The sequence below is a fragment of the Seriola dumerili genome, unplaced genomic scaffold, assembly GCF_002260705.1.
Source record: "Seriola dumerili isolate Sdu_G_001 unplaced genomic scaffold, Sdu_1.0 BDQW01000003.1, whole genome shotgun sequence".
In the NCBI taxonomy this organism is placed as follows: Eukaryota; Metazoa; Chordata; class Actinopteri; order Carangiformes; family Carangidae; genus Seriola; species Seriola dumerili.
In genome coordinates this window covers 12,029,705-12,056,389 of record NW_019174258.1, presented here as the reverse complement: position 1 = coordinate 12,056,389, position 26,685 = coordinate 12,029,705, and the positions used below count along the sequence as shown (strand labels likewise).

The following is a 26,685-nucleotide window of genomic DNA, read 5'->3' as shown; positions in this document are numbered from 1 at the left end:
ATCAAACACCTATTTTCCACTATGTTAAAATTCAGCTTCAGGAGGGAGAAAGACAAGGAGTTTGTAAGTTTTGAGTATTTTACAAAACAAATTATCCTTTTCTGTCTCCAGCTAGCTAGCCAAAGTGCCTTTTGTCATGTAGCTCACATTGACCTAGCTGTTATTTGCCATTGAAACCATGCTAACTTCGGTCACTTAACATCAACAAAAGTTGAATAATTTCAGAAACATTCAAGCTAACGATTGGTAACGTCATTTTATTAGCATTAATACCTCTTGTGGTGTGTGGTGTTAGTTGTGTTAACCCAAATGAAAACATTGGAAAACTGAGGGATTTATCGTCCACAACTTCTCTGCTGTCATTTGGAAATGTAGCCAAAGAATGATTGAATACTGGCTCTGTAATGACCAGTATACAGTGCGTTTCCGGTAGAAAAAGCACATTGTTGTAACAGGCGGTTGCTTGCTTGCTATTACGTTAATCAAATGTTGTGATTCTATTATCATCCTTTCTATTCTTCCCCATCCTCCTATGTAACCTCTGTTTTTTCCTCAGTTTGGGTGTTAACAGTTATGTTATGTACTAACTTAAATCCTCCTCAACCATTGTCATATAACCTACAGTGTGTGTGTTTGTGTCTTAATGTGTTTTATGCTATCCCTCTCCCTAACCTTCCCTGTGTGTGTGTTGTGTAGAAACATATAGCCCCTGGTTTGATCCCTGCTGCCTCCATTGCTCCAAAGCCTGCTGTGCCTCGCACCCCACCCCCCCGCAGCCCAGACCCCTCACCTGAGAGACCCAGGTACCTAAAACTCTCCATCAACTTTAACCTCCAACATCCTTTCATTTTATTGCCTTTCATCTAACACTTGGTTTCCTGTTAAACCACTTTTTTGTAATGTTTTGCCCGTATCTATTTGTAATGTTCAATGGAAATTGAGCTGAATAACCACATGCGGTTAAATTCACATGATCATTAGCAGTAGTGAAAAGTCCTTGCACAGCAGCTGAATGAATTCTGAGGAAACCGCTCCTCTACAATGTAGTGTCTCTCAAGGGTCACGTATTGGGCAACTAATGGGCAGTATTTTGAACAAGTTACCTCAGTAACATCTTGTTGCTAGATAGTAACAGATTGTTGACCCATTTGTTCAAGTTGATACCTCTACCTATCCCAAATGTATACTACATGTGGGCAAGTTGAAATCTGGTTTCTTAATGTAAGAGCTTTCACTGTTATTGTCACTGCAATGCAAAAGACTGTTGCCATTATTGATGTAATCATCACTAATTCTCATCATACATTCTCCTTCCTTTGCCACAAACTTAAATGATAAAGTGGAGTCTATTTTCTTTTCTTTTTTCTGTATCTGGTTCACAGGGTTATTGTTGTGCTTTAAAATCCAAATGGCACATGGTGAATTTAAAACAATATCATCAAACCCATTTAAAGCGTTTGATAGCTGTTGAACTTAATGTGTCATAACATTAGCAATAACAAATTATAACTTGGAATTTTGATCTGACAAGTAGTTTGCATTTCTCATGACTTTCTGTTACACATAGTGTCTGTCTCTCCTCAAATGAACTGTGGCTTTCCATCTGCAGATCAGCCTTAGCAGCAGCCATCTTGTCCTCTTCGCTCACTGGACAGACATGGGCCCTCCCTCCTGCCAGGCCAAGGTCTTTCTCTGAGAGTGAACGATCAGAGTCCTTCATATCTGAACCAAACATCAGCACAGCACTTTATAATAGGTAAAACCCCTGGGAAATACACCAGTATTATCTCAAGCTTTGTGATAAATGATTCTCACTATGCAAGGTGGCCTCCAATTTAAACCTGACCTGGCTTTGTATTTATCAAATGTGTTAGGATAGAAAATCAGTCCCAAATAGCTCAGTGGATTGGTCCTGTTTTTAGGAATAGCTGTAAAAGTATAATTTCAGCGCCTTTTAAAGTAGAAATTCTATGACCTTTTAAAAAGGGGCTGTAAAAGCAGAAGAGCTATTTGTAAATTTTCAGATGTGACCTTGAAAAAGAGGGAAGAAATGTCATGCAAAAATATGGTTTTAATAGGTTTTAATATTGAATATAGGCCCTGGTTTTCTTCAGTTCTATCTGTTTCCTCATAACCTTGACAAAATCTATCTTAATAAACCATCTCATCTTGTAGTGAGCCTTAAAATCCGTTTATTAAGTAGGTGTCACTGAAGACATTTTGACATGTCATAGTAGAAAAAGCATAGCAATGTTTGCTGTGTGAAATACTTAATAGTAGAAGTTAGATAGGTTATTTTACTTTGTCCCTCTATAAAAATTGAATTTAAACAAATTTTCCACCACTGTTCTTTTGAAATATTAAATTCTTACCTTCTTCAGAGACAGGTGGTCAGAAAATTTGGCCAGCCGACCACGATTGTCCTCCCCTGACCACTCAGAGGAGGAGCTGGAAGACAAGGAAGAGGAGTTAGAGAATGAAGAGGAAAGGGAGGACCATATCTACCAAACACTGGACAGAGGGGAGACTTGTTCAATCACAGATCCTGTTTACGCGCTGCCTCTGAAAGATAAGGTAGGGTTCTACAGAAGGATATTGTTACGTATGAAACATTCTTCCCACTATAAATAATGCTGTTAAACAGCTTTTTAACAAACTAGTTAACTTCCAGCTGGAGTTGCTTCATGGCCAACAGCAAAAGATTGCTCTGTCCAGCTGACAGTAAATCTGTTTTATAACAGATAATTAGACATGTTAGAGCAGGAACAGCACAGGTGTAATTAATAATCTCAATAATGACATGCATTACATTTATCTTAGCCGGTTCCCAGGCCCTGTGTGTACACTGAGACATCGTTATCATGTTATCAGTTACACCTGTGCTTTTCATTTTATGACAAGTCAGAATATCTGCTTTAAGCAAGGTATGTGTTGAATGTGTGTGTTGAGGGAAGACAACTATCCCTCATACCTTTTAAAATTGGTTCACTTTTTAATGCTTCTGAAGCTAATTGTGGGCATTGTGATACCTGTCAGACCCACTGGGAGGCACAGCTGTACATAGAATAGAGGTCTTGTACAGTAGAAAAGTGATCTGTTTAGTTTTTGCTAAAACTGTCACAGGATTTGATTCATCTAAGTCATCTTTACCTCTGCCAAGGAAGTTAGGTTTTCACCCGTGTTTGCTTATTCAGCAGGATTACACGAAAAGTGCTGAGCTGATTTGCACTGCACAAGGTGGAGGGATAGGGCATGAGCCAGGGAAGAACCCATTCAGTTTTGGTGCAGCTCTGATCATTGAGTATGAATTTCAGTTTTTTTCATTGTAGTTTGGTTTATCTTGATTGATATTGTCCTTGGTGGAGGTCTGCGCTCTTTTTAATTAGTGTTGGTGGGGATTTAATTTTGGCTATTGTTGTTTGTTCCACTGTGCTTGTGCAGTTTTTTTCTGTGCCTTTGTAATTGTGATTTACTGTAGTCACTGACTACAGTGTATTAGTAGTGGGTACATTTTTCCCCTGTCACACCTCTAAAATGTCTTTCTCTCACTGCCTGAAATGGCTTGCTTTGCCTACTCACTGTCAAGTCTTTTTCCACGGTCTATATAAAGTATGTACTTTCTTCTTGTGAGACAGTAAGACAGTATCCCAGTGATTACATCCCCAAAAGTCTGCTCTCACAGACTCATGGGATATTGTTCTATTCATGCTCTTCTGTATACTGCTACCTTCAGTTGCTAACCTATACTGGTCCCAGTGGTCAATTCCCCCTGTCAGTTGTCTTTCCAGGCCGTTGTAGAGTCTAGCTGGCTACTGGTTTATTCACAACATTACTCAGTCAGAGTTAGTTGAAAATATTTTAGCAACACAGAACAAGAGGTTGGTATTCCTTGTTGCAAAATATAAGGCGAGCACAAAGTGTAGCAGTTCATATTTTAAAGTCTAACATAATGATGTACCACCATACAAATTACATCCACACGAAACATCAGGCTATACCTTCATAAATATACACAACCATAAAGAGACAGCCACTTTCATCAGTTGCTGTCTTTATTATGCAGGATTAGGATTTGAGTGGGTGTGAAAAAATACCTGTACTGTGTTTGCATGTGAACATATGACTATGGTATCTTTTCTAGTCATATGGTTGTTATGCCTCTGTCCATCAGACTTATAATTGTGGCATAAAATGAACAGGTTATAGTTATTTCTTTCCTGCTCTTGGTTTTCTGCTGTGACTGTTCTTTACACTGAAGCCAACACTGTGACTCAGTCATATTGTTCACATCTGTCTCTTAAGATTCACAACAATAAACGCACAAGGTCTTATGTCCATTGTCATTTCGACAATGGCCATAAATGCAGTGGTCTCTGAAATTGCCTTGCACAAAAGGGATCCAGGCAGCAGGGCTTGGAAAATCATTTTGAAAGGACTATCTGTCTGTCTCACTGCCTGTCTGTCTGTATTTTATGTCTGTCTGTCTTCCAGACCAAAATGCCCCCACCAAAGCAGATGTCTGGCAGAAGAGTTCCTTCTTCAGGTACTGACTTCACACTAATTGGAGATGGGTGGACACTGTTACAGATACTACAGATATGTAGTCCCAAGTGTGTGAACATAGTAGTGACAAAGCAAAACCAATAAATAGGACAAAAAGTTGAGTATAGTATGATTTATCATTCCAGTTTAAACTTACCATAGAGCACTGTTTATTTAAGAGTTACATATGTGAAAGCTCAAGAAAACGACTTCAGTGATCAATATCTACATATTGTAGCTTTCCAATGGGCCTCCTTGGAAAACACAAGAAATTACTCAAGAATTTTTGACTTTGACATTTGACTGTTGAATTTTAGAATATTTATTTGGTCATACTGTGATTTTGTTTTTATGTGGTAAGTTTGTTTTGAGCGCTGATCCAATGATTGTAGGTGCTCAGCCTCCACACACCCCGTATAGTATCAAACCTTCAAAATCAAAACATGTCACCTTTTCTATATTTATCACCATGTTATTTATATAGAATGTTTGTCACTAACAAACATATTGTGTTTGACTTCTCTAAACTGGAGTCCTCTGAGTTTACATTACATTTACATTAATTAGAGTTAAGGTGATAACATCAACTTCGGCAGATAATATTGTGCTGAGTGTCTGTAAATATAAAACAACAAAGTGCATTCAGAAAGTAATCAGACCCCTTAAGTTCACTTGTTATGTTGCAGCCCTGTGCTATAATCATTTAAATAAAAAGTTTCCCTCATCAATACCCTATAATGACAATGAAAAAACTGAATTTTAGACATTTTTGCTAATTTTGTAAAAAGGAAAAACTGAAATATCACATTGACAAAAGTATTGAGACCCTTTAGTCAGCACTTGCTGTATTGATGGAGCACTTTCAAAAGAGTGTGCTAGAAATTCAGAAACACAAAGCCTTTCTGAATAAGTGGACATCCCAGCAACAATAAAATCTTGGTAGCGCACCTCCATTAAAGCTATCTGGTGGACATGTACACTTTGCTATTGAGATGATATAAAGAAAGATGTGCAAATTGATTTTAGTGTATTTTTTTGCCCATACAAAGAAATATCACAGAATCTGACAGGCTCAGATACACCATGTACTGCATGAGCCCCCTGCCTTTTAGTGAAGAATTACAGCCAACATGTGTTTCATAATAGCCATAATGTAGCTTTACCTCATTAGAGCTTAATGGAAAGCCTCATTATAGTTGTTATTACCAGAGCTGGCCTCAGGCTTTTGGTGGTGATGAATTAAAACATTTAAGTGTCCCTCAAATGTTCCTACCTTAATCACTAAAGTGTGTATGCTACATACAGGCTGCCTGTAATACATTCAAGCCATGGGGAAAGTCACTTTTATATAACAATATGCAGTTCATGGTAGAATAGGGTTATATAATTAATCCCACAGTACCCAGTACTTCTTCTGCAATTTTATTAATTTAATGATGCCATGATGTTTTTATGTTCTTATCTGACAGATTTCACTGAGGAAACCAGTGTCCAGTCTCCTGAGGCCAGCTGTGAGTCCTCCAAGAAGAAAGCCTCTGTCAGGACGAGCTCTGGCAGTCAGAGAGATGGTGTACCGTGTAAGTGGAGATCCTAAAGTTGCCTTCTGGTTTCTTGTAATTTTGACTTTTGTTTTTTTCATTTTGCTGAATCCTTAATGAAAAATAACTTGATTTTGTGTATCTGAACTTTAAAGAGACACTTCATATTTGCCTCTCCGTGTCTCATGCTGTAACCTACCCTACATTGACAGCTTCAGACCTAGATCTTACCAGTGCACTCACTGTTGCTAAGATAAGATATTCCTTTATTTGTCCCACAGTGGGGAAATTTGCAGTGTTGCAGCAGCAAAGTGGACAGTACAAAGAAAAGAGAAACTGCAAAATGTTAATATGAAATACTTAAAAAAACATAACAAAAATGGCAGCATAAAAGGTTGGCACAGTTGGTGTGTGTTAATTATTATTCCACATGGTGAGTTGTCTTTGGTGTGTGTGTGGTCTACTGAGTGCAGTGTTTGTTGTACAGTCTGACAGCAGCACAGGTGCAGCAGTCTGTCGCTGAAGGAGTTGCTCAGTGCTGTCAGTGCCCTGCATGGGGTAGGACATGTTCTCTAACATGGATGATAGCTTAGCCATCATTCTCCTGTAGCCCACTATCCCCACTGGGTCAAGGGGGCATCCCAGAACAGAGCTGGCCTTCTTGATCAGTTTGTTTCAGTCTTTTCCTGTCAGCAGGAGAGATGCTGCTGCTCCAGTAGACCACACCATAGAAAATGGCTGATGCCTCCACAGAGTCATAGAAGGACCACAGCAGTGCCCCCTTCACTCCAAAAGACTCGAGTCTCCTGAGCAGATAGTCTACTCTGTCTTTTTTTGTAAAGTGCATTAGTATAGTGTACTGTGTACTGTTAGTGAATTTATAGTATAACAGTGTACAAATCTGTCTGCAATCTGTGAAGTCTGTAAAAGGGATAAGCCAGCTTTTTATTTACAGTACAACAGTAAAAAACAAGGCTTGCTTTAGATCAGGAAAAATGATTCAGCCATTACTTATGATTTGTTTCCACCTGCCTCATACCACTGTTGACTGGTTGCACTACTACCCACCTCACACTGCTGTTGACTGGTCATGCTGCCCTCTATCTGCATGTGCCTAAGATGTCATGACAGACCAGTATTTTGTGATGGTAATTGCAGAGTGTATCTGTAGTACATTACCATCAATGTATATTCAGCTGTATTTACTGTAGTTGCAAACCTGTGTCTACATAGGATGCTGTTTTTAAGTTTAAACCCCAAATGAAAAGGGCTTCAGCAGCATTTAAGGGGAAATGTAATATACCTGAGTTCCCCTGAGCTTACATGCTACAAGATTTCTCATATCCACAGAGAAAGGCAGTGGTAGCAGTTAAGGAGAATTGCACCATGTACCTGTTAACAGTATATTGAGCATGCTGTTGATTTTCTCATCTTTTTGTTATTCCTATCTTCCCTCCACTCTGTTCTTGCAATGGTGGCGTTTTCTGTCTTACTGTGACAAAGGGCAGCCAATACCATACGACACTATTCCATGATATACCCTTTATTAGCAGGGTTATTACTGTACAATTAATGTATGCTAATACAGTTGTTCGTTTTAGTCACATGATATAGTCCAAGAGATTGTCAAAGTTACAGTCAAATTATTATGCTTTTTTATCTATAATATTTCAAGAAATGTATCTCTGCTTACTCTACAAATGTCTTTGTTTATGTAACAGCCATGTTGGATACTTGCTTTAAGTATTCCCACAAGTAATCCTCTGACTGTATTATATGTTTTAGGAATATAGTACATTTCCATCTATTATTCTATGTACTGCCATTAAAAGTGTTTACCTTTCATATTTCAGCTGTGCTACCCATCCTAACCACTGACCACCCCAGCCAATCCAGCCAAGCCAAAACCCCAAAACACCCCACTCAGCCATCTCCACAGCCCAGGAAGGCGTACAGTGAGGTGCAGAGGAAGGTGGTACGGGACCTGCCGAAGAAAGCAAGAATGGCAGGTGAACAAACGCTACTGGAGGAGAGACTGCAGCACCTGGAACAGGAGATCAGTCACAGCCAAGCCTCCTCAAACCTGAGGTCATCAGCAGGTAGGGTGGAGGAGCCACTGTACATATACAGAGAGACAGAAAGAGAATCAACAGAGTGAAGGAAGGAGTATCAGAGGAAAGGGGATGAAGGGAAATGAGAAAGAGAGAGGGAACGATGCAAGGGTAGAGGAAGGAGGTGGAGATTGTGCTGAGAGTAGATATGACTGACTCTCGATCCCCACAGCACCTCCTCAGCATGATGAGAAGAAGGGGGAGAGGGAACAGTGAAAAGACACATGAAAGTGAAGAAAATCAAAAAAAGTTTAAAGGAGGATAGAAAATTGGCAGTGTAAATAGGCAGCAGGCTGAATTTGGTGGTTAGCGACTCTGACCTCCTGGTGGGCTGGAACGAGCAGTATGGAAAAGTACTGGAGTTCTCCTGCAGTCTCTGCCAGTGACACATTGATTATGTACTCTTTATTATACTCCGAGGGGGAAATTCTGTTTTCCTTCCTCAGGTTGAGGTTCAGTGTCAGCCAGCAGACCATATGGAGAGTCTCACTAACCCACCTTGCCATACAGTAGTTTTCTCAAGATTAGATTTTACCCGTTCTTTCTGTTCTTTCCTCCTAAAAATGTAATAATAAGCATAGCTTGTGTTGCATATTGTAAGGACTTTAAGGTCTTGACTGTGACATTTCTTGTTTGTAAACTATTGTAATATTTATATATTTATGAATTGTTCTAGTACTTTCTTTTTAAGTATCATGGTACTCTGAATAAGATCATTATGTAATATCTCAAAAATATTTATAACCTGACGCACTGTGCTTCCAGGCAGTCAGGCAGAACTACAGAATCTGAGGCAACATGCTCAGGAGCTGGTGGATGAAAATGATGCCCTCAAATTGACAGTTCACCGTCTGAATGTGGAACTGAGTCGCTACCAAACCCGCTTCCGATCACTGTCCAAACAGGAGGTATGACAAGATACGAGATGACTCCTCTGCTTCTGAGTAGTACCTCATTTTATGTATGAAGTGAAGTTCTTATGTTTGACTCTCTTCAGTGTTTTTGATAAAGAATATAATCATGTTTTGTGGAAATACACTCAATCAAATTTACATAGTGACAATGAATGTGACCTCCTTACACCTGGTTGTAGCTGACATAGAACTGTCATAGGCTTGTGCCTGCATCAGGAGAGTTTTGGCAGAGAACTTAAATACCCAGCCTTAAAAAGCTTATCTGTAGAGCCCCTACTGTCAGGGAATGGCACTGAGAACCTTTCCACTTATCAGTCAGCTCAAGTTGCCAAAATTAAATTAAACCAGATGTGTCTGAGTTCTACTGTATTCACCTCCGCTTCCCTGTTCTCCACCATGATAAATTTTAGTCCGTTTTATCCTGTAATGTAATCCTTTTATCACCTCTCTTCTTACTTTAATTTAGTCAGCTTTCATACAGAATCTATTACCAGCACATCACTTTATTTTCATAGCTTTAGCAATTCTTTGCAGCCAAACCTTTAAGATAAAATTCTGCCTTTGAACCAGAACCCCGCTGAGCATAAGGTTTTCTTTTTGTGTGTCCTTCCATCTGATTTGTTGGACTAAAAGAGATTCTTGTTCCTGTCTGTGGCTCTCTGTCCATTCTGGGCTGTTGTGTGCGTTAATCATGGCTTCCGCATGCTGTGCCTTCACACCGGGAGATCTCCTGCTCTCATCATTACCAGTTTCCTCTGTAGTTGCATGGCTCTGCTAGCCCTCATCATGGACAGTTGACGTGTGGCTGGTGAAAGGATAAGATCAAGAAAAATGATTAGTTGGTTTTACAGTAGAATAATGCAGTAATAAGGGAAAGGAGAAGTGTGAATAGGTTCAGTTGGTTAAAATGATCTAATTCCATAGGTCACATAAACATTATCATTTACTTTTGATTCCCCTTTGGTTCTGTTGTTACTATAAAACCGTGATATTCTCTACTACAGAAAACGTTGGAATAGATTTCCTGTGAAATGTTTCCATCACTTGTACAGAAGAAACGGCAAAATACAAAACTTTTTTTTTCTTCAGTTACTTCAATTGTTTTGACTGTGTGAAGGACATTTAAAGCTGACATACATTATTGACTATGGCTATGATGATGATAAGCTGACTGACTTTTTCAGGGTCTCCTCATCCCTGGCTGGTCAGTATCTATATACTGTATAGATGATTACTCTAATATAGCATGACAGTAATCTAAGGTGGTTAATGGTCAAATTTAGCTAATCAATATTTTTAACATGGCTAGCTAGTTTAATAGCCAAGTAATTTATTGTTAATACAGGTGGATGATAATTTAAAATAATGCCTATTAAGTTAAAAGGCTGGCCAGTCTTTTCCATCTCAACCTCATGAAATAGATTTAATGAGTGAAATCATTATTGCTCAGTCTGATAGTTTGGAAGTTCAGGGCCAGATTCACTAAAATAATTGCACGAAAGAAAGAAGGTATGCGCCATCACTCAAATGACCAAATCAGAATGACAGGTTGTTCAGTATCTGTCCACAATGACTGGAACCCTGCTGAGTAAATAAGGAAAATAAAGCCCATTTGCATGTGGTATGGCTCAGATTTACCAACCACTGTGACTAGTGAGCTCAAAAGTGATTTTCTGCCTTTAGTGAGATCTATATGGGAATAGATTTATTTGATGTTGTAGCTAATTTGAATAATTTCTGTTTGTCCTTTTTTTGTAGCTTGACACAAAGTATTTATCTCCCCTACTGCTGGCCTACGAAGAGAGGATAAAAGAGAAAGATGCACTTCTGCAAACCACAGAGGTAAAAGTGTTTATGACTCATTGTATGCATTTGTGTGAGTTTCAATTTATTATCCCCTCAGTCAGCTATCATGTCAACTTTCATGATAATGTTAGTGGGCTGTGTTATCGGAGCAGCAAAAAGTTAATCAACATGTGTTGCCTTGGATATATGCAACCCATGGGATCAAAACCAGCAATACACTTTGTGGTGAACATGAGTATTTGTCAAGGTGTTTTTTTTTTTTTTTTTTTAACAATGGTAACATTTTTGCTGTAAGTTATAAAATGGCTACCTAAACAGTGTTGAGGCTGTGCATAACTTAAACTATGATTGTAGAGAGAAACAATGGTATTTGTTGTAAGGCTGTTACTGTAAATGGTGAAGTGGAACTGAAATTTAGTTTTTCTTCATCCTCAAGCACAGACTTTGTCTTGGCTTGATAATAATAGGTTATTTCAACTGTCAAAAGAAAATGAAGAAGAGAAGAATTTATTGGATGCCGATTAGAGATCCTTCAAAAGAAACTTGACATTTTTCACACAGCCTTCTTTTGTTCCTATTAGACAAATAAGAATCAAAAAGCATTCAGTGACAGTCTTCAGGGAAAAAGAGTGTCATGCATTGGACTATTCAGTTGCCAGTGAGATTGTACTCAGCAGGTTTATGTGCATGGTGGTAACAGTAACAGTGCCAACAGGAGCGCAGGTTGTAGTCACAGTCAGGAATGGTGTCTGGCTACGGGATCCCTTACCCTTGGAGTAGAGTAGAAGACTTCTGTTTTTTTTCCAGTTTAAAATCAGAGGTCTTTGTGTGTCTGTGTCTGCTTGTAACAGGAAGAGGTGAAGAGGTTGCGTGTTCATGTAGAGCAGGTGATCAAAGAAAATAAGAGACTCCATGATGAAATTGCAAAGGTTGGAGGGGTCAGCCAGAAAGACTGGTAAGAAGAAATTCTATTCTCTGTGTTTGTGTGTGTGCGTGCGTGCGTGTGTGCGTGCGCGGGTGTGGGTGCGTGTGTGTGTGGTGGTTCAGCACTGTCAGCACTTGCTTGACTGTCACCACTCATTCTTCTCATAGTGGAAATACCTCCTCTTGTCTGTCTTGGGGCCTGTTACTAATGTTTCCAGTATATTGTGTGAAATGATAAAATAAAATATGTAAAACCTTTACATTTTCCTCTATGCTCCTATATCTTCCCCTTCACTACTATTTCTTTCATGGTCCCTCTAGCTTATGATGTTCGCTGACACTTATAAACTTACAGTATCTTCTCATAGTAAGTAGCTCTGGTGAGTCAGATAATTGCTTTCACTTTTACATGAAACAGCTGCAGTTTGAGACATTAATCTATTAAATTGTCCATCTAACATTGTTGCTGTTGCTCTCTAGTAGTAGGTGTGTGTATTGTTACTTATACATTTGCACACATTTGCATTCAGTGCATTCGGAAAGTGCTCTTATAGAGACCAACTTACTGAGTCGACCACTGAATACTGAACAGTTATTTACTATCCAGTATTCATGATTATGACAACACTACCACATTTAATGACAACCATATCACCCCATTTACTAATGATTATAAGAGAAAAAGGAATATGTAAGACAAAGTGTTAAGAGCTGTTTACAGTACATCAGTTTGCATGCAAACAAAGTAATCATTTAAGTGACTCACCATCTCTAGCTTGATGCTCATTCCATAGATTTTCAGGTCAAATGGTAAATCCTTCGTTTTTCAGGCTCTTTCACTCAGAGATCACTGATTGTTCTCCAGTCCACTAATGCATCCAAAACTAGTTATGAGGATAAAGAACGCATTACATTTAACTTAAAAAGATGTACGTAATACAATTCTTTTAAAAAATCAATAAAAGATTATAAAGAAAAAGGTATAACCTATTCAGTATCAGTTAATACAGTGATATGTGTTTTTGTTTGATAATTTATAACTGCTATATTCATGTTATTCCTGAAATGGCTTTGTGCTTTGCCTGTGTAAGTATAGACATAATCTCTCTCCCTCTCTCTTTTACTCTACAGTCATGAGCTACAACAACAGGCCATTCTGGTTTTGAAGGAAAACCAGGTTTTGATTGATCAACTTGAGGCTCAGCATGTTAAGGCCAAGGCCAACCATAGTAAACACCACTCTGAAGGTACTGGCTACAGTGAAAGACTTAAATTTAAAAATCAAGTTCTTATAGCTAACTGTAGATGCAGGTTCTTTTCTCTGATCCGCTCTGCTTTCATTTAGACTGTTTACACTCAATTTTCCTTCTCCTCTCTGTAGTTTCCAAGGTGTCTAAGCAACTGCAGTTGTTAGAGGCAGAAAAGCAGCATTTGCAGGAGGATCTGGAAGAGAGCAGGAGGCAGATGCAGAAAAACATGAGGGAGGTCCAAGTTCTGCAGGCCCGCTTGAAGGATGCTGTCACCTGGGATGAACACTGCAACATTGCTGGGAAACTCAGAGGGTACTGCATCAATGTCTTATTTTATTAAATATTTCTAAAATATGAATGAATCAGTATCAACAACTGTCCTTCTTCTAAGTGAGGACACCATTGTTTTCTCTCTCTGTTGAAGTGAGAATAAGAAGAACTTAACACAAACCCTGAACAGTGTATGTGTATAACAGTATAACAGTTTATAAGTAATACAAATTCTCACTTGCCGTATATAAGTCCATATTCTCATCCAGAAATGCCAGATGTCAGAGCTAAGTTTTAGTTCAGTTTATTAATTCAGTGTAGATTTGATTTGTAGCATATAAAACAGGAACAAGATGAGAAGAGCAAATGAGTAGCACCTGAGGATTTGTGCTTTTAATTGCAACAGAGAGGCACTGGGATGTGAAGAATACATTAATGTGGTAGAGCAGAATCATAGCTGTAACTGTTTTAGTTATGTTTGATGGATGAGGGAAAGAAAGCCCATAGGCTTTACACAAATCAATCTGAATAAGTAGTATAAAGATGTGAGTTAGGATTAGTTAGTATATTGGTACATTATATAGTGACAGGATACATTTACTAATTAAAAGTATTTTATTTATGTCAATTACCTACTGTATGTACACTCATTTCATTTCAACTCAGTGTGAGCGACTGGACTCTACACTTGCTGTCATTTATGTTACGATGTTTCTCTCCTCTGCTTTTTTATTTATCGCCGTGTGTCTTGGCCCCTCCACACACACTGAGCAGAGCAGAGGAGAGATAGGTTGACGTTCAGTGCAATAAAAGCTTTCCAAGTGTTATAAATCCCTCTCCAATAGACAGATGTCAACCCCAAATGTCTGAAAGTCAGGCCAAGATATCAGTCACTGGTGACAGTGGTGAGGATGCTAGCTGCTGCAGTTTCATGACCGCTGTCCAAGGACCACATTTCTAGGAGCTTCTAGGACCTTTTTCGTGACAGCGCCAACTAGTGAATTGGGTAAAAATAGGGGTAGGGTTAGTGTGTGTAGAACAAATCAGGTTTCTAATATGGATTGGGCAACGACACCACGCAAATACTACTTTCTGACTTAGTAGGTGGCAGCTGCATGAAAAACTAGGTTCCTAGAAATGTGGTTGTATGACTGTGGACCTGTGGAAACTGCTGCCTCCTCTACTACAGGAACATGCTACTCGAGCCTGCTTCCCCACCCTCCCCCACCCACACCTGTTCCCCCAAAGCTGTCAGCCTAGGGGAAACACTGATCAAGTAGCAGATGTTGTGTTATAATGTGCTGTAAAGTCTGCTCTTGGCTCTCAGGCAGCTGGAGCAGCAGGAGAAAAGGAACAAGAGTGAGATGGACCAGCTGCATCTTAGAGTGTCCCGTCTGCAGGAAGAGAATAGGAGTCTGGCTCTGGACAAAGCCAATCTGACTGCTGATATAAAGAGAATGGAGGCTGAGCTTGAGCTTACCAGACAAGCCAACAGGTACTAAACATTCACAGTTCTTTGTCTGCTCTCATCTCACACATGAATCCTGGCACATGCCACACAGATCCTTGATGTATATGCGTCTTAGACATGCTTTTGGTCATCGCAAGGTCAAAGTATATTTGGATTTACACCCAAACTGGATTTAGGACACTACAGTCAAAGTAAATTAGGTTAGTCCAAAAAGTCCAAAAATGATGCAGGAGATGAAGCTGTCACTTTGTGAAGCTGAGCAGGTAGCTATTACAACAGAAAGATGGAGCAGCTTATTCAAGAGTGGGATATTACATTACCACACACTTCATGTCAAAAGATTGGACTATACAAAGTGCTCTTCTCCAGACCTTTGGGTTGTGTGTTGTGTGTTGTTTGACCATGACCATGTTTTGAGCAAGGTCTCTAACCCCTAGCTGCTTAGTGGCCAACAGATTAGAATGTGGTTGTGCTGGGCAGGTTCCAGATGTGAGTGTATACAACTGTATAATCAGAACTTACCTGAAAAAGTCAACTTGGCTCTCAGTGAACTCCCCTGAATAAATAAAGGTTAAGGGTGTACTGCTACTGTTATTATTGCTACTGCTACTTTACATGAGACTAAAATGTGTGGTCAGAACTGTTCCAGCTATTATTATTTGGCATATTTTAAAATGTGTTTTTTTGTTGAACAAACGTTTTAACACAAAGCTATGCAGTATGTAGTTAAAAATAGGTAGTTAAATGGACATGTTCTAAGCATTCTAAGATTGGTATGTGGTTCTTAATATTATAGTATAAAGTAATTTAATTATGTTGTTAAATACAGAAGAATGTAGTTATTTCAATCATTAGTGTGTTTTCACTTTTTTACTTGTTTAGGGCTCTTCTCGGGACTGTGTGGCTACAAACTGTGTTTGTTTGACGTCTCCCTCAGTCTGGTAGCTTTGTTCCACCTGTTCACATGTTCATCTTTTTCTTATTAGTGCATGGATGTTTAATGACTATGTATAGTTCCCAGGATAGCTCTGCCCAAACTAGACAGAGGTGCATTCAGCTAGGATAAAAAACTGCCTGTGCAGTGCCTCTAATGGTTACAGTTTTGGCTAATAATTACTGAATCAAGGTGTGACATGGAAAATCTCATCAAACTAAACAGGAAAAAACATGAATACCTCGTTAAATCAAATTGCCCACAACTGAAGTTTTTCTCATGTTTAATATTCTCACTCCAAAAAATGAAAAGAAAAACATGAAATTCCTAGTGTGAGAGGGTGATGTTATTTAAACCACTGTACAGACATAAGCTGAAGTTTACAGTGGCTTTGAGACAGCATTACAAATACTATCGTTCAGATCAGGTTATTTTCCAACAGTGCATCATATATTTTGTGTCAGGGATTTTAGCCGTTCTAAAATATGCTCTGGTCTCTGCAACCTTCCTCTGCTCCCTGTAGGCAAGTTGAGATTAATGTTGTCTTTCTCATTCTGAAGTGTGAAGATTGTCGGGGGGGGTGTTTGATTAACCGACAGTTTTTTCACCCTGCCTGCATCGCGCTGACAGGGTCTCAAGATATTATCCACTAAGCTCTCTTCTCTTTTCTGTTCCTTTCCTACACTTATATCTGCTATCTTCCTTATCCTTAACCCCTGTTACATTTTTCTCTCCCACATTTTTCCTAAATCTCCTCGCTCCTCCGGTTTGTGCTCCTGTGTTTTGCAGTCCTCCTATCCCTCTCCATCCCATTGCATATTTTTTTCTCCCTATCCTTTTTCTCCATCTTTTGCTTTAATCCTCGTTTACGTATTATGTTCTTCTGTCCCGTCTCTCCATCATCCAGGAAGGCTGAGAGGAGGATGAGTGTATTGAAGCGGCAGAAGGAAGAGTGTGTGTTGAAGGAAGAAAAGATTCGGCATTACCTTGGAGCTGTCATTTCTGTGGCAGAGCATGTTTCGCAGGAGAGAGACCAACTACTACATATGGTACTACTAATGTTACTGATACTGTACAGCAATTTTATATTAATCATGGTACACTTTACACATGGTACTATTGACATCCTGGGCTTAGTGAGACCAGGTATGTACACACAGATACATGTTATCCCCCTGACTCTTCTGTCACTGCAGGAAACTTTTAACCCTGGAAAAAGACCAGGGTATTATATATGATAGCACTAACACTACTGACTCTGTAGAGTGGCCAAATGGTTAGATTATATTTCATGTACTGAAATCCACAATGTCGTCACATTAAACTTCTACACACACCAACACACACTCATTTCTACCATACATAAATGGAATTAGTGGAATGAATTTACCTGAGCTTTCCATCGCAGAAAATAAAAAATTCAAAGTAATTTTTTTTCTTATCAATTTCCTGTCATACTTCAAAATCAACAAGACAGATAGACAGTTGTTTTTGGAACTATAGAGTTTATTTAACCTTTAGGCTGTCACTAGAAGTGTCAGCCGTATGATTAAATTGAAACGCAGGCACCAAAACTCAGCAGGTTTGATTTGACAGCAGTGTACTTGATCATTTGCTAGGTATTTAACTAGTATGCAGGCAGGTGGGATTATAAAAACAACCACAGCAGAGCTGGCAGGCACCCAGAGCACAATTTGACAGTCAGGAAATACTACAGCAGCACGGACAATCTGGGAAATGCTTGGAAACCATAATGCTGTCCTCTGCATATAGTGAGAAGCAGCAACAGATCCACAGAGACAAAAAAAACAAAAAACTCTTCCAAAACCTTTTGCGCCTGGGGACTTCATTTATCAAACAGGTGCAGTTTCCCCTGCAATCTGAGGCACACTCTTCATGTTAGCAGTAAAATGCAGGGACAACTGTGTAAGTATGATAAGTGTGACTAATTATGCATTCGACTGAATTTACTGAGGTGCCTGCAATAGACTTGTCACAGCGGGAAAAGCACAGGTGTAATTGGAAACAACTGCATTCCATTTAGTTCGGATAGACTCATGGTTCTGGTATTACATGCTGGTTGACTGTCATGGCTTACTGGTACATTGATTGAGCAATAAATGGAAAACCACTGCAGCTAGCAATAGCCCTGTACTGAGAAGATACTTACAGTTTGGCTGCATTTCCCTCAGGATTTCAGAGAGACATCACAGAGCCTCTGTTGGACCTGCTGCACTGTCCCACCAAGTTCAATTTTCAATTCAATATGCTTTATTGGCCTGAATATCAGGTAGACAATATTGCCAACGTGTCACAGACAATACAATTATATTAGAGAAAAGTACACATATATAAACGTATATGTCAAGATTGTGGATTGTGTATAATTGTGTCTTTGAGACTTCCATCATTCAACGCATTTATCCAGGATAAGTGGGTAGGAGAGAGATGTATAGATGTGTGTATATAACATTACATAACAACATATATAACATTTGTTTAATAACTTCTATGGAATGAATGTGAAGTAATCAAGCTTAAAGATTTGGACATATTATAATTTTGGGAGTGATAAATGATTTAGGTAAGGTTGAACAATGGGAATTGTCCAGAATGACATTTCTTTTCTAGTGGACTAGTGGAAGTGTTGCGAGCGCCAACTCCAGGCCACATACCCTTGAGAAGGCAGTGCTCTCACTCCAGAAAAGTTAATTAACAGCCTCCTATGTCTGTTAGTTTACTAAATGAGCTTGATTTATGTGCAGGCTGCTGACAGCTGCAAAAACTAAAACGAGGTGACAGGCAACAGAAAAGAAATCATTTTTACTTGACAAAGGCTTCAATTTGATCAAAATCAAGCCACAATATACCTCTTATTAAATCAAAAACTAGAGCTTATCTGAAACAAATAGTTGAAAGCAAAGGAAGTACTGCAGTATGTACTTGGCTCAGTCAGCGTCATGTCTGAGAAAGTTTTTTCTGGTAAATGTTAATGGATGCAGGGACTTTGCCATATCTGTTTAGACGATAAGCAAGAGCTTGTAGAAGGTCAGACTGACACTATATTAGAGGCAGCAGGTCTAAAGCTAACAAGAACCTATTTTTTCTGGATGAGGGCAAGGTGACCACAATGATGTGTGTGTGTGTGTGTGTGGGTGTGTGTGTGTGTGTGTGTGTGTGTGTGTGTGTGTGTGTGTGTGTGTGTGTGTGTGTGTGTGTGTGTGTGTGTGTGTGTGTGTGTGTGTGTCTATTATAGTTGTTTATTTGCTGCATTGTGGCTGGAGCACAGAGCAGCAGAACTGTTTCTATGTCCACATTTAAAGAAGACTGGCACATCAGTTAAATTTTAATTGTTGTTGACTTCAGTGACTGAGACCACTAGGATAACAGTATTTATGTTTAGACAGTTTGCTGATGTTTCTTAAAATTTTGAGTTACACTCTCTTTTCTGCATTTTGTAGTGAATATCAAGGTACTTCCTGGTCAAATCCTGGTAATTATACAATTAGGGACTGAAACTGTTTCAAAAAGACAGTTTATTAGATTAATTCTCTAAATGAAATTATAGTAAATTAACATTTACTGAGGGCACAATGAAACTCCCGACCCTCTTTTAACAAATCTGTGCAGATTTGTAACTTTTTAGAGGCAGAGAGAAGTCAGATTAGGAATCAGTGCACCAGCTGTGTTATATGCTGACAGAAATTGTTTGGGTTAATAATTTGATATTTAATTTGTATTGCTAATCGCTTTTGTAATTTCCATGTACCCCTTTTAAAATCATTGATTATATAAAACTGAAAATAGGTAGTTTGTGGCAGTGTTTGTGCCTCTCAAAGGGCCACTGCAAGTTTCAACAGTCTTTCCTTCTTTTCTTTTACCCATCTCTCCCATAATCCTTATTTCCAATTTCCTTCATCCAATTGTGCACTCCACCCCCCTCTGTGTTCCACTCTTAGATCAGTAACCTCCCATCTCCCCTCTCTACCTCACCAGGCTTCAGTTCTTCAGCAGGAAAAGCAGGGATTCATCAGCAGGATACTGAATGGCACTGTGCGATTTGGAAAACTACAGGAAGAAGTCAAAGTAAGTTCCTTTATTCAAATATTACTTTCTGACTAAAATCAACCCCTTGGCCCATTTTATCATAAGAATTATGTATCAGCATTTTTGAAAAGGTAAACCAGTACAGTGGATTTGCTTCATCTTTTAGTGGCCTGTATAGAGGATTAGGGAGTTAACCAGATCTGTTGGATCATCATTAGTTCTTTAAAACTACCTTGTTAAAATAGTATATTAAAAGTAAATTCAACCATAACCCATGATGCCAGGTCAGCTTGTGAGGCTACTGCTTTGGCTCAGTTGATGCATAAACCTAAACTTCATTTTGCCCAGGATGACACTCCAATCTACTTCCTATTGATCAGGCCACTCCACTGCACTTGATAAACCATCTGTTATCGGCCCTCACCACAGTTGTGCCACTCAGATTGTCATCTCTCGAGCTGAGCGTATTGGGTCTCTAAGGACTTTAGTTTACAAGAGTCCAGAATCACGCCACACACAATCTGTGGGTTAAATGTAAAGAAAACATCACCATAAAGACATAATGATCAGTTATGATATCAATGGCACTGTGTGTACTGGTCTCTGAGACTTTGATCCACTGATCTCAGCGCATCCCTGCGACACTGCTGCTGCTGTTAGTTATGGAGTTCTCTCTAACCTGTGGTAATGCACATGGCCATACAGGCTGTTATTTTTTTACATATACTTTATTTCTGCTGCTTATTACTTTCTGTATATTATTAATTTATGGACTATACTATATGCGACATATACAGTATATACAGAACTGAAACCTATATACAGATACTGTACAAGACAGAAATGATTTGAGGCAGTGGGCAGGCACGCACTCCCTTGCTCAGATCATAAACAGAAGGCTCAGCGCCAGGCAGGCAATCAGGTAAACTGGGGAGCAAGTCAAGCAGTGTATATGTACACTTTATGAGTAGCATGACGCAGTTAGCAGTATGATGTGCTGCTGGATAGGCAGTTGTAGCAATATTTGACTCTTTCAAAGATTTCTCACTTCTGGTGTAAGTTATTTTACATTGAGTTTTTTTTTATAAAGGGTAGTTGTTATGTAAGACACAACTATGGCCATAGCTTTTCTTCATCTATTCCGGGCCAAAACTGCATGGATTCTACCCCTTTCCATGAAATGTTGTTTGTTTGTTTGTTTGTTTGTTATGCCAAACGTGAACACATTATTAGTCTGGCAGTATCAGTGCCTTGCTGTAGGTCCAGTGCTCTTTGTGTCTTCCAGCTGTCAGAAGCTCTTGTCACTCAAGCCACAGCAGGGAAAATATTTCAGTTCTTCTGACAATTTTATTAGTGTCTCTATAGCAACAGCCCAGAGAGAAAGAGTTGTGTGTTTATGTGTGTAAATGTGATTTCTGTTGGTGGTGATCAGACCATTGAAAGAGGAGAGCTATAGATGTGTAGAAGGATATTATTCCCTTCCTCCTTTTGTACTTCACTAGTGTACTCGCTCATACCCCTCCAGAAAAACAAGAGATTAAGTAAGACAACACTTAAAGGTAGAATTATGGTTCTTCAAAGTGTAGCAGAGGTTGTATTCGAGCTGTATATGATGTAAAGATTGTTTACAACATAGGTTTGAAACCCCTGACTCTGATAGACCTGCCACAACACAATAAATGAGTCATGCATCAGCAGGTAGTGATTTGCCTTTGGTTAATCTCCCTCAAATATACTGTTCAGATGACAATAAAGGTCTACAAGATGGTGGATACATTACTGAGATTTCTCTCAGATGTTCCATTTCAAAGCTCAGTGATTATATTCTCTGAAAATTGAATTTCAAATGGTATATATTTTCTGCCTTACCGTTTTACCTGCCTCAGTACAGTACAATCCCTTTTGTATTCCGTTGCAGCTCATGGGGGCTATTGAACTTGATGAGGTGTTTATCCTCACAGCAGTTGGCAGGTGACTCATTCTGAGAGGGGGATGTAGATTAATTGTATTGTATTTGTTATCTCTAGCTCTCACAGTTCATGTAAATTCCAGCAGTTGCTTTCTAACTCCACTTTTCATGTGATTGTTATAAACCTATAGCGATTGAAATGAATGTTGCTGCATTATCAATAAAAAAGACAGGACTTGTGTGTTAAGTGAGTGCTATAAAGGGAGGACAGATTGTGAGTACATTATTCATGTGTAATTAAAATTCATGCCCCATCTTTTTAAACACCTGAAAATGTTGAATATTTTATTGAGCGCTTGTATAAATATAGCAAGGTCACACGTTTGCATGACCCATGCTGCTTGACGTCAGCGTGAGATGACTTACAGGCAGCATGCTGAATTAAGGAGTCTATACTATCACGACATATCCTTGATGAACTACACTTAACTACTGTCAACTGTGCTAATTAGTACCATTTTTAAAGAGAGAAACAGTCCCTATAAAAACTGATGACAGTGAGGTCTGTGGATTATTCATTGGTACTATGTTCAGAGTTGTCTTACATTTGGACCAATATGGTCATTCTTTTTTCAGATGTAGGACTTTTTTTGTGCAACCTGCCACTCAAGCTGAGAAAGATGAAAGGCAGGGTCTTGTAGATGTCGGACAGTACAACCAGCAGGACAAACGCTCCACTGAAAAGCACTCTGTCTAACAGCTCTGCCAGTCAGGCAGAAAATAAAATCTCTTTCTACTGTCTGACCTGCTGCCATTGTCTGTCATCTCTCATTACTATGTTTCTTTCCTTTGTCTCTTCTTATTTTGTTTCCAGCTGGTTGCACTGTATAAATCAGTCTCAGCAGCACTTTATGGCTTATTACAGTGTGTCTTTGACCATCACAGTGCTTAAAAAAATCATAGGCTGTCAGTACTCACCTTATGATTTTATTGTCCAGTATTGGCCTATCACAGATATATCAGTATTGGTGCATATATTCTCCGATATGCGCTGATATGAATACTTTTATTAAGAACTAATAATGCAGTGTAAATCCTCGGGTTAAGTCAAGTTATATAGGCAGCATTTTATTCATATTTGATCCTTTGTTTTCATTCAAATTAAATATATATGATATATATATATATATATATATATATATATATGTCATATATAAACATATTTGTTCTTATGTTTTTCTGTTAGTTTATCTTAGTTATTTATTTTTATAGTTCTTTTATTTAGTTCCCAGTGAAGTTTACCGTTTCAGTGCATTGATGTCATTTTGGACAAAAAGGTTTATTGTTGAACTGTAAAATATCCTGCTTTCATTACAAAACTTTTTCACAAGTGTTTCTATATATATCGGCCGATATATCGATATCAGAATTCTTTTACCTCCTAGTATCGGTATCAGCATCGGCCCCAAAAATCCAATATTGGTCAGGCTCTAGATTTCATTAGTTTGAAGTATAACAGCATCTAGTCTCTTTGAGCTTGATGACACAGACTATGCAAGATTAAACAGTGATGACAGTATTGATTGTGCTGACATTCAAAAGGTGGACTTAATCAGCAGCCAGCATCCATGAAAATAAATATGCACACAAGCAACATATAGAAAATTATTCTCCATTTATTCCATTGTCTTTAATCAGAAGTGTGGCACTAAGCTGAGAGCTGAGTAGATCATAGACAGAAACACAGGAAAACATAGGAGAGGGTAGAGAGACAGTGATCGAGAGAAGTTGGCAAAGGAAAGGAAAAAAAGAAAGTAAAGAACTGCAATGTCAGAGAATAAACTGCACTTATACAGGAACAGTTTAGCACAAAATTATTATTATTATTTTTTCCAAAATACTACATTTGAATTTTTATGAAAAAATATCATTATCTGAAGTTTATAATTAATAATCAGTCAAGGGCCCTCAATGATCAAAGTCGTCCTGAAAAGCTACTAATTTGACTCTTAAGAGTAAAATGTGGGTGCTTAGGAGTAAAAGAAAGTTGGTAATTGTCAAATGTAAATAGTTGCTCCAAATACCGCCAAAAGTAAATCACCATGCTCTTGTACTGCAAGTTCCACTTACATGAAACAATTTATAGTCTAAAGCTTCTTTTAAATGCTGCTGGAAATGTAAATCATTGCTGTTTACGAATGCAGCAATTCAAGATGTCTTGGAGGACAAACTTCTAACACAGTAGAATATATATTGTGATCACAGAGCTATAAGGAAAACTACTTTTTGGAACCCACAGGAGAAGCTTAAAGCTACAGGAGACTTCAATGAAAGCTTTGAAATTATATTTAAAAAGTGTAATAATTGTTAAAACAACACCATAGTTTATTGTGACTTTTGTCATGATGATACACATAGAGGCATATTTTCTCTTACGTACAAAATAATCTCAAGATGCCACATAGACCCAACATTTAAGTGCCACACAATAACAAATCCACATGGCTGAGGTGTGGCAGTATATGTGTACCATGTCAGTATGGAGGTTAAGAGAGGACTCCGATGGCCATAAACTGTACCTTTGAGTCCAATCAGCTTTTTACAACCTGTACAAAAACAAGACTAGATCAAAACTGTGTATGACTGGACCATGTGGTGGGCTATTTGTCAGCTTGTGAAAGCCGGTTTCAGCCCTTTATCTGTTTGCCTCTCTCCTCCTCTCTGTGCTCACATCTACAGTATTTTGTCCCTGTTCAGACCTGGTACTAACATCCTTCTCAGGTGATCTGATCACAGGTGGACAGCTCTAAGCTCAAGTGTGAGTGCACCCAAGACACATTTAGGACGCATTTTAGATCAAATCACTCAGACCAAATTCGGAGGTGGTCTGGGCCACATGTGGCAAATTCTCTCTAATGCTAATTAGTCCCGCCACAGTTTTATAATGAAATGAAAATGTTTTACTATTTCAAATGGCTGAAATCGTATTTCATCATAGAACTGTGCACAGTGCTTTCACTCAACCCCTCCTTGTCCTGCTTTCTTTCCCTCTCACACACAAACACATTGACAACCTGTCTTTCCATAGTCAGACTGGCTAAAAACAACAACGTATACATGTTTATTTGCATATAGAGTGGGTAAGTAAGATCTGATCACAAGTGGTCACTTGAGACGTCACCAAAGATGCATGTTAATGCCAGGTCTGAGCAGGGCCTCTGATACAGCCGAATTCCCAGTAAAGTTGTTCTCATTTACATGTTTTTGCGTATTTGTTGTCAGACAAAATCACCATACACACAAGTTGAAGGCAAAGACTGTGCTGTGATTTTGACTTGATTTACTTGTAAAGTGATCACTCAGAGAGAAAGGTAGATGGTCATTAATGTCAGCTGCTGTGCATTCAGCTGTGCTTACAGAGGGAAAGCCCGACCTCACACGCATGGGGTATTACTGGTGACTCTCTTCCACAGAAAATGGCTAAGGTTTGTCCAAAAAGTTGCTAGATTTGTTGCTAGGTACATTTTTGAAAAAGGGGTGTGAAAAGTCAGTAAATGTGGCGACAAAGTCGGTAGGTTGGCTACTTCTTTGCACCAAACCATTTTGAAAGAGCAATGTCTAAAGGGTGACTTAAATGCTCGGCCATCACTCAGTCAGTCAGCAACATTTGTGTTTAGGGCTGGCTAAAAATTACAACCAAGCATCCTTGTTCAACCCAACAAGAAACTTAAGTTTGTTGCTAAACATCAAAAGAGTATCAAAAAACCTGAGATATGAGTCTGGCTTATATGTTACATGTACCAGATAGACTCAAAAAGACAACCTGAATGACACGTGTGTATTTGAGTCAGATGGAGAGAAAGAGAAGGAGGGGGCAGATTAAATAAGTAATAATAACAACCTCATCACACATACTGAATGCCCAAAGCTACTGTTGTGACAGTAAAACGGGTAACAAAGTATTATGGCCAATTCACAAATTTGGCAATTTGTGTTTTGTATTTTGAAATGTGCATTGCATGCAAATATTCTTTCTCTTCCTGCTAAGATCTGGAATTTTTGTGGTGAATAATCCTGTAATAGTTCTTGCATTGCTCAATAATACGCTACAGTGCTTTTCTTGCAACTTCAGCTAATTCATGACCTGTCAATCACATATCCCTTGAAGAGCAATATTCCATATTCTGTTTTACATAGAGTTTGTCAGCCAGGATATAAAGATGTTGAAACAGACTTGTATCGGCAGGTTTAACAGATTGATATCTTTAAATCCATAGTCAGGGCCAATGCTTCTCCGTCATACAATATACAGTTATTGATATTTTCAGGAGCTGATGGCAAGACCAGTATCACAGTTGAAATCTATTCAATTCTGAGTTACCTGTAGCTTTAACATTTAGTAGCATGTAGTGCTAATATAAATACTGGCTTATTTCCTCCACTTTGTTGTGATTGACAAGTGATAATTATCCAATCATATGCATAAATGCAGTTGTTAAGTGACTTGTAATGTAGAAGATTCAAATTCTGTGAATTTTTCTTAATAGTTTGCTCATGTGGTCTATGATATAAATACCCTTGCTATTTGGTCTGTGATGTTTCTGTGTATATTCATGGTTTAGAGTTGAATCAAAATGTACAGGCATCCGAAAATATATCCCACCCACTTAAAAATGATTGCTAAGTTTTTGTTGGTATACAACGCTGATAAATGAGGGCCCAGGACTTCGTCAAAGTTTAAGTCAAAGATTAAAGGTCTGCTCTCAAATCTAAAATGTTAGACTAGGTCATACACACAACACAGAACAAATAAGGTCACAAAAATACATTACAGAAATGTAGGTATAGGCGCTGTTCCTACTAACAGAGCTTGTCGGTGGCTGTGGCCGAACCAGTTTCTGAGTTTCATCCTAAAAGCGTAGACCATCACTGAAAATGGTCTTCCTAGATGTTCTGACTGGCCCATTAT

At 38.7% G+C, this 26,685-nt stretch overlaps 1 protein-coding gene across 1 annotated transcript; it reads left to right on the top strand.

The window, feature by feature from the left end:
* The first annotated feature begins 13 nt into the window (after positions 1-13).
* cep89 (centrosomal protein 89) lies at positions 14-22,473 on the top strand. Its single transcript, XM_022741943.1, has 17 exons — positions 14-63; positions 697-803; positions 1,610-1,756; positions 2,382-2,574; positions 4,492-4,543; positions 6,012-6,119; positions 7,934-8,179; positions 8,957-9,099; positions 10,864-10,947; positions 11,763-11,866; positions 12,967-13,082; positions 13,217-13,397; positions 14,683-14,850; positions 16,668-16,809; positions 19,757-19,846; positions 21,726-21,778; positions 22,353-22,473. The coding sequence occupies exons 1-17, from the start codon at positions 22-24 to the stop codon at positions 22,471-22,473; spliced, it is 2,097 nt and encodes a 698-aa protein (XP_022597664.1). The 5' UTR covers positions 14-21.
* The last annotated feature ends 4,212 nt before the right edge of the window (positions 22,474-26,685 follow it).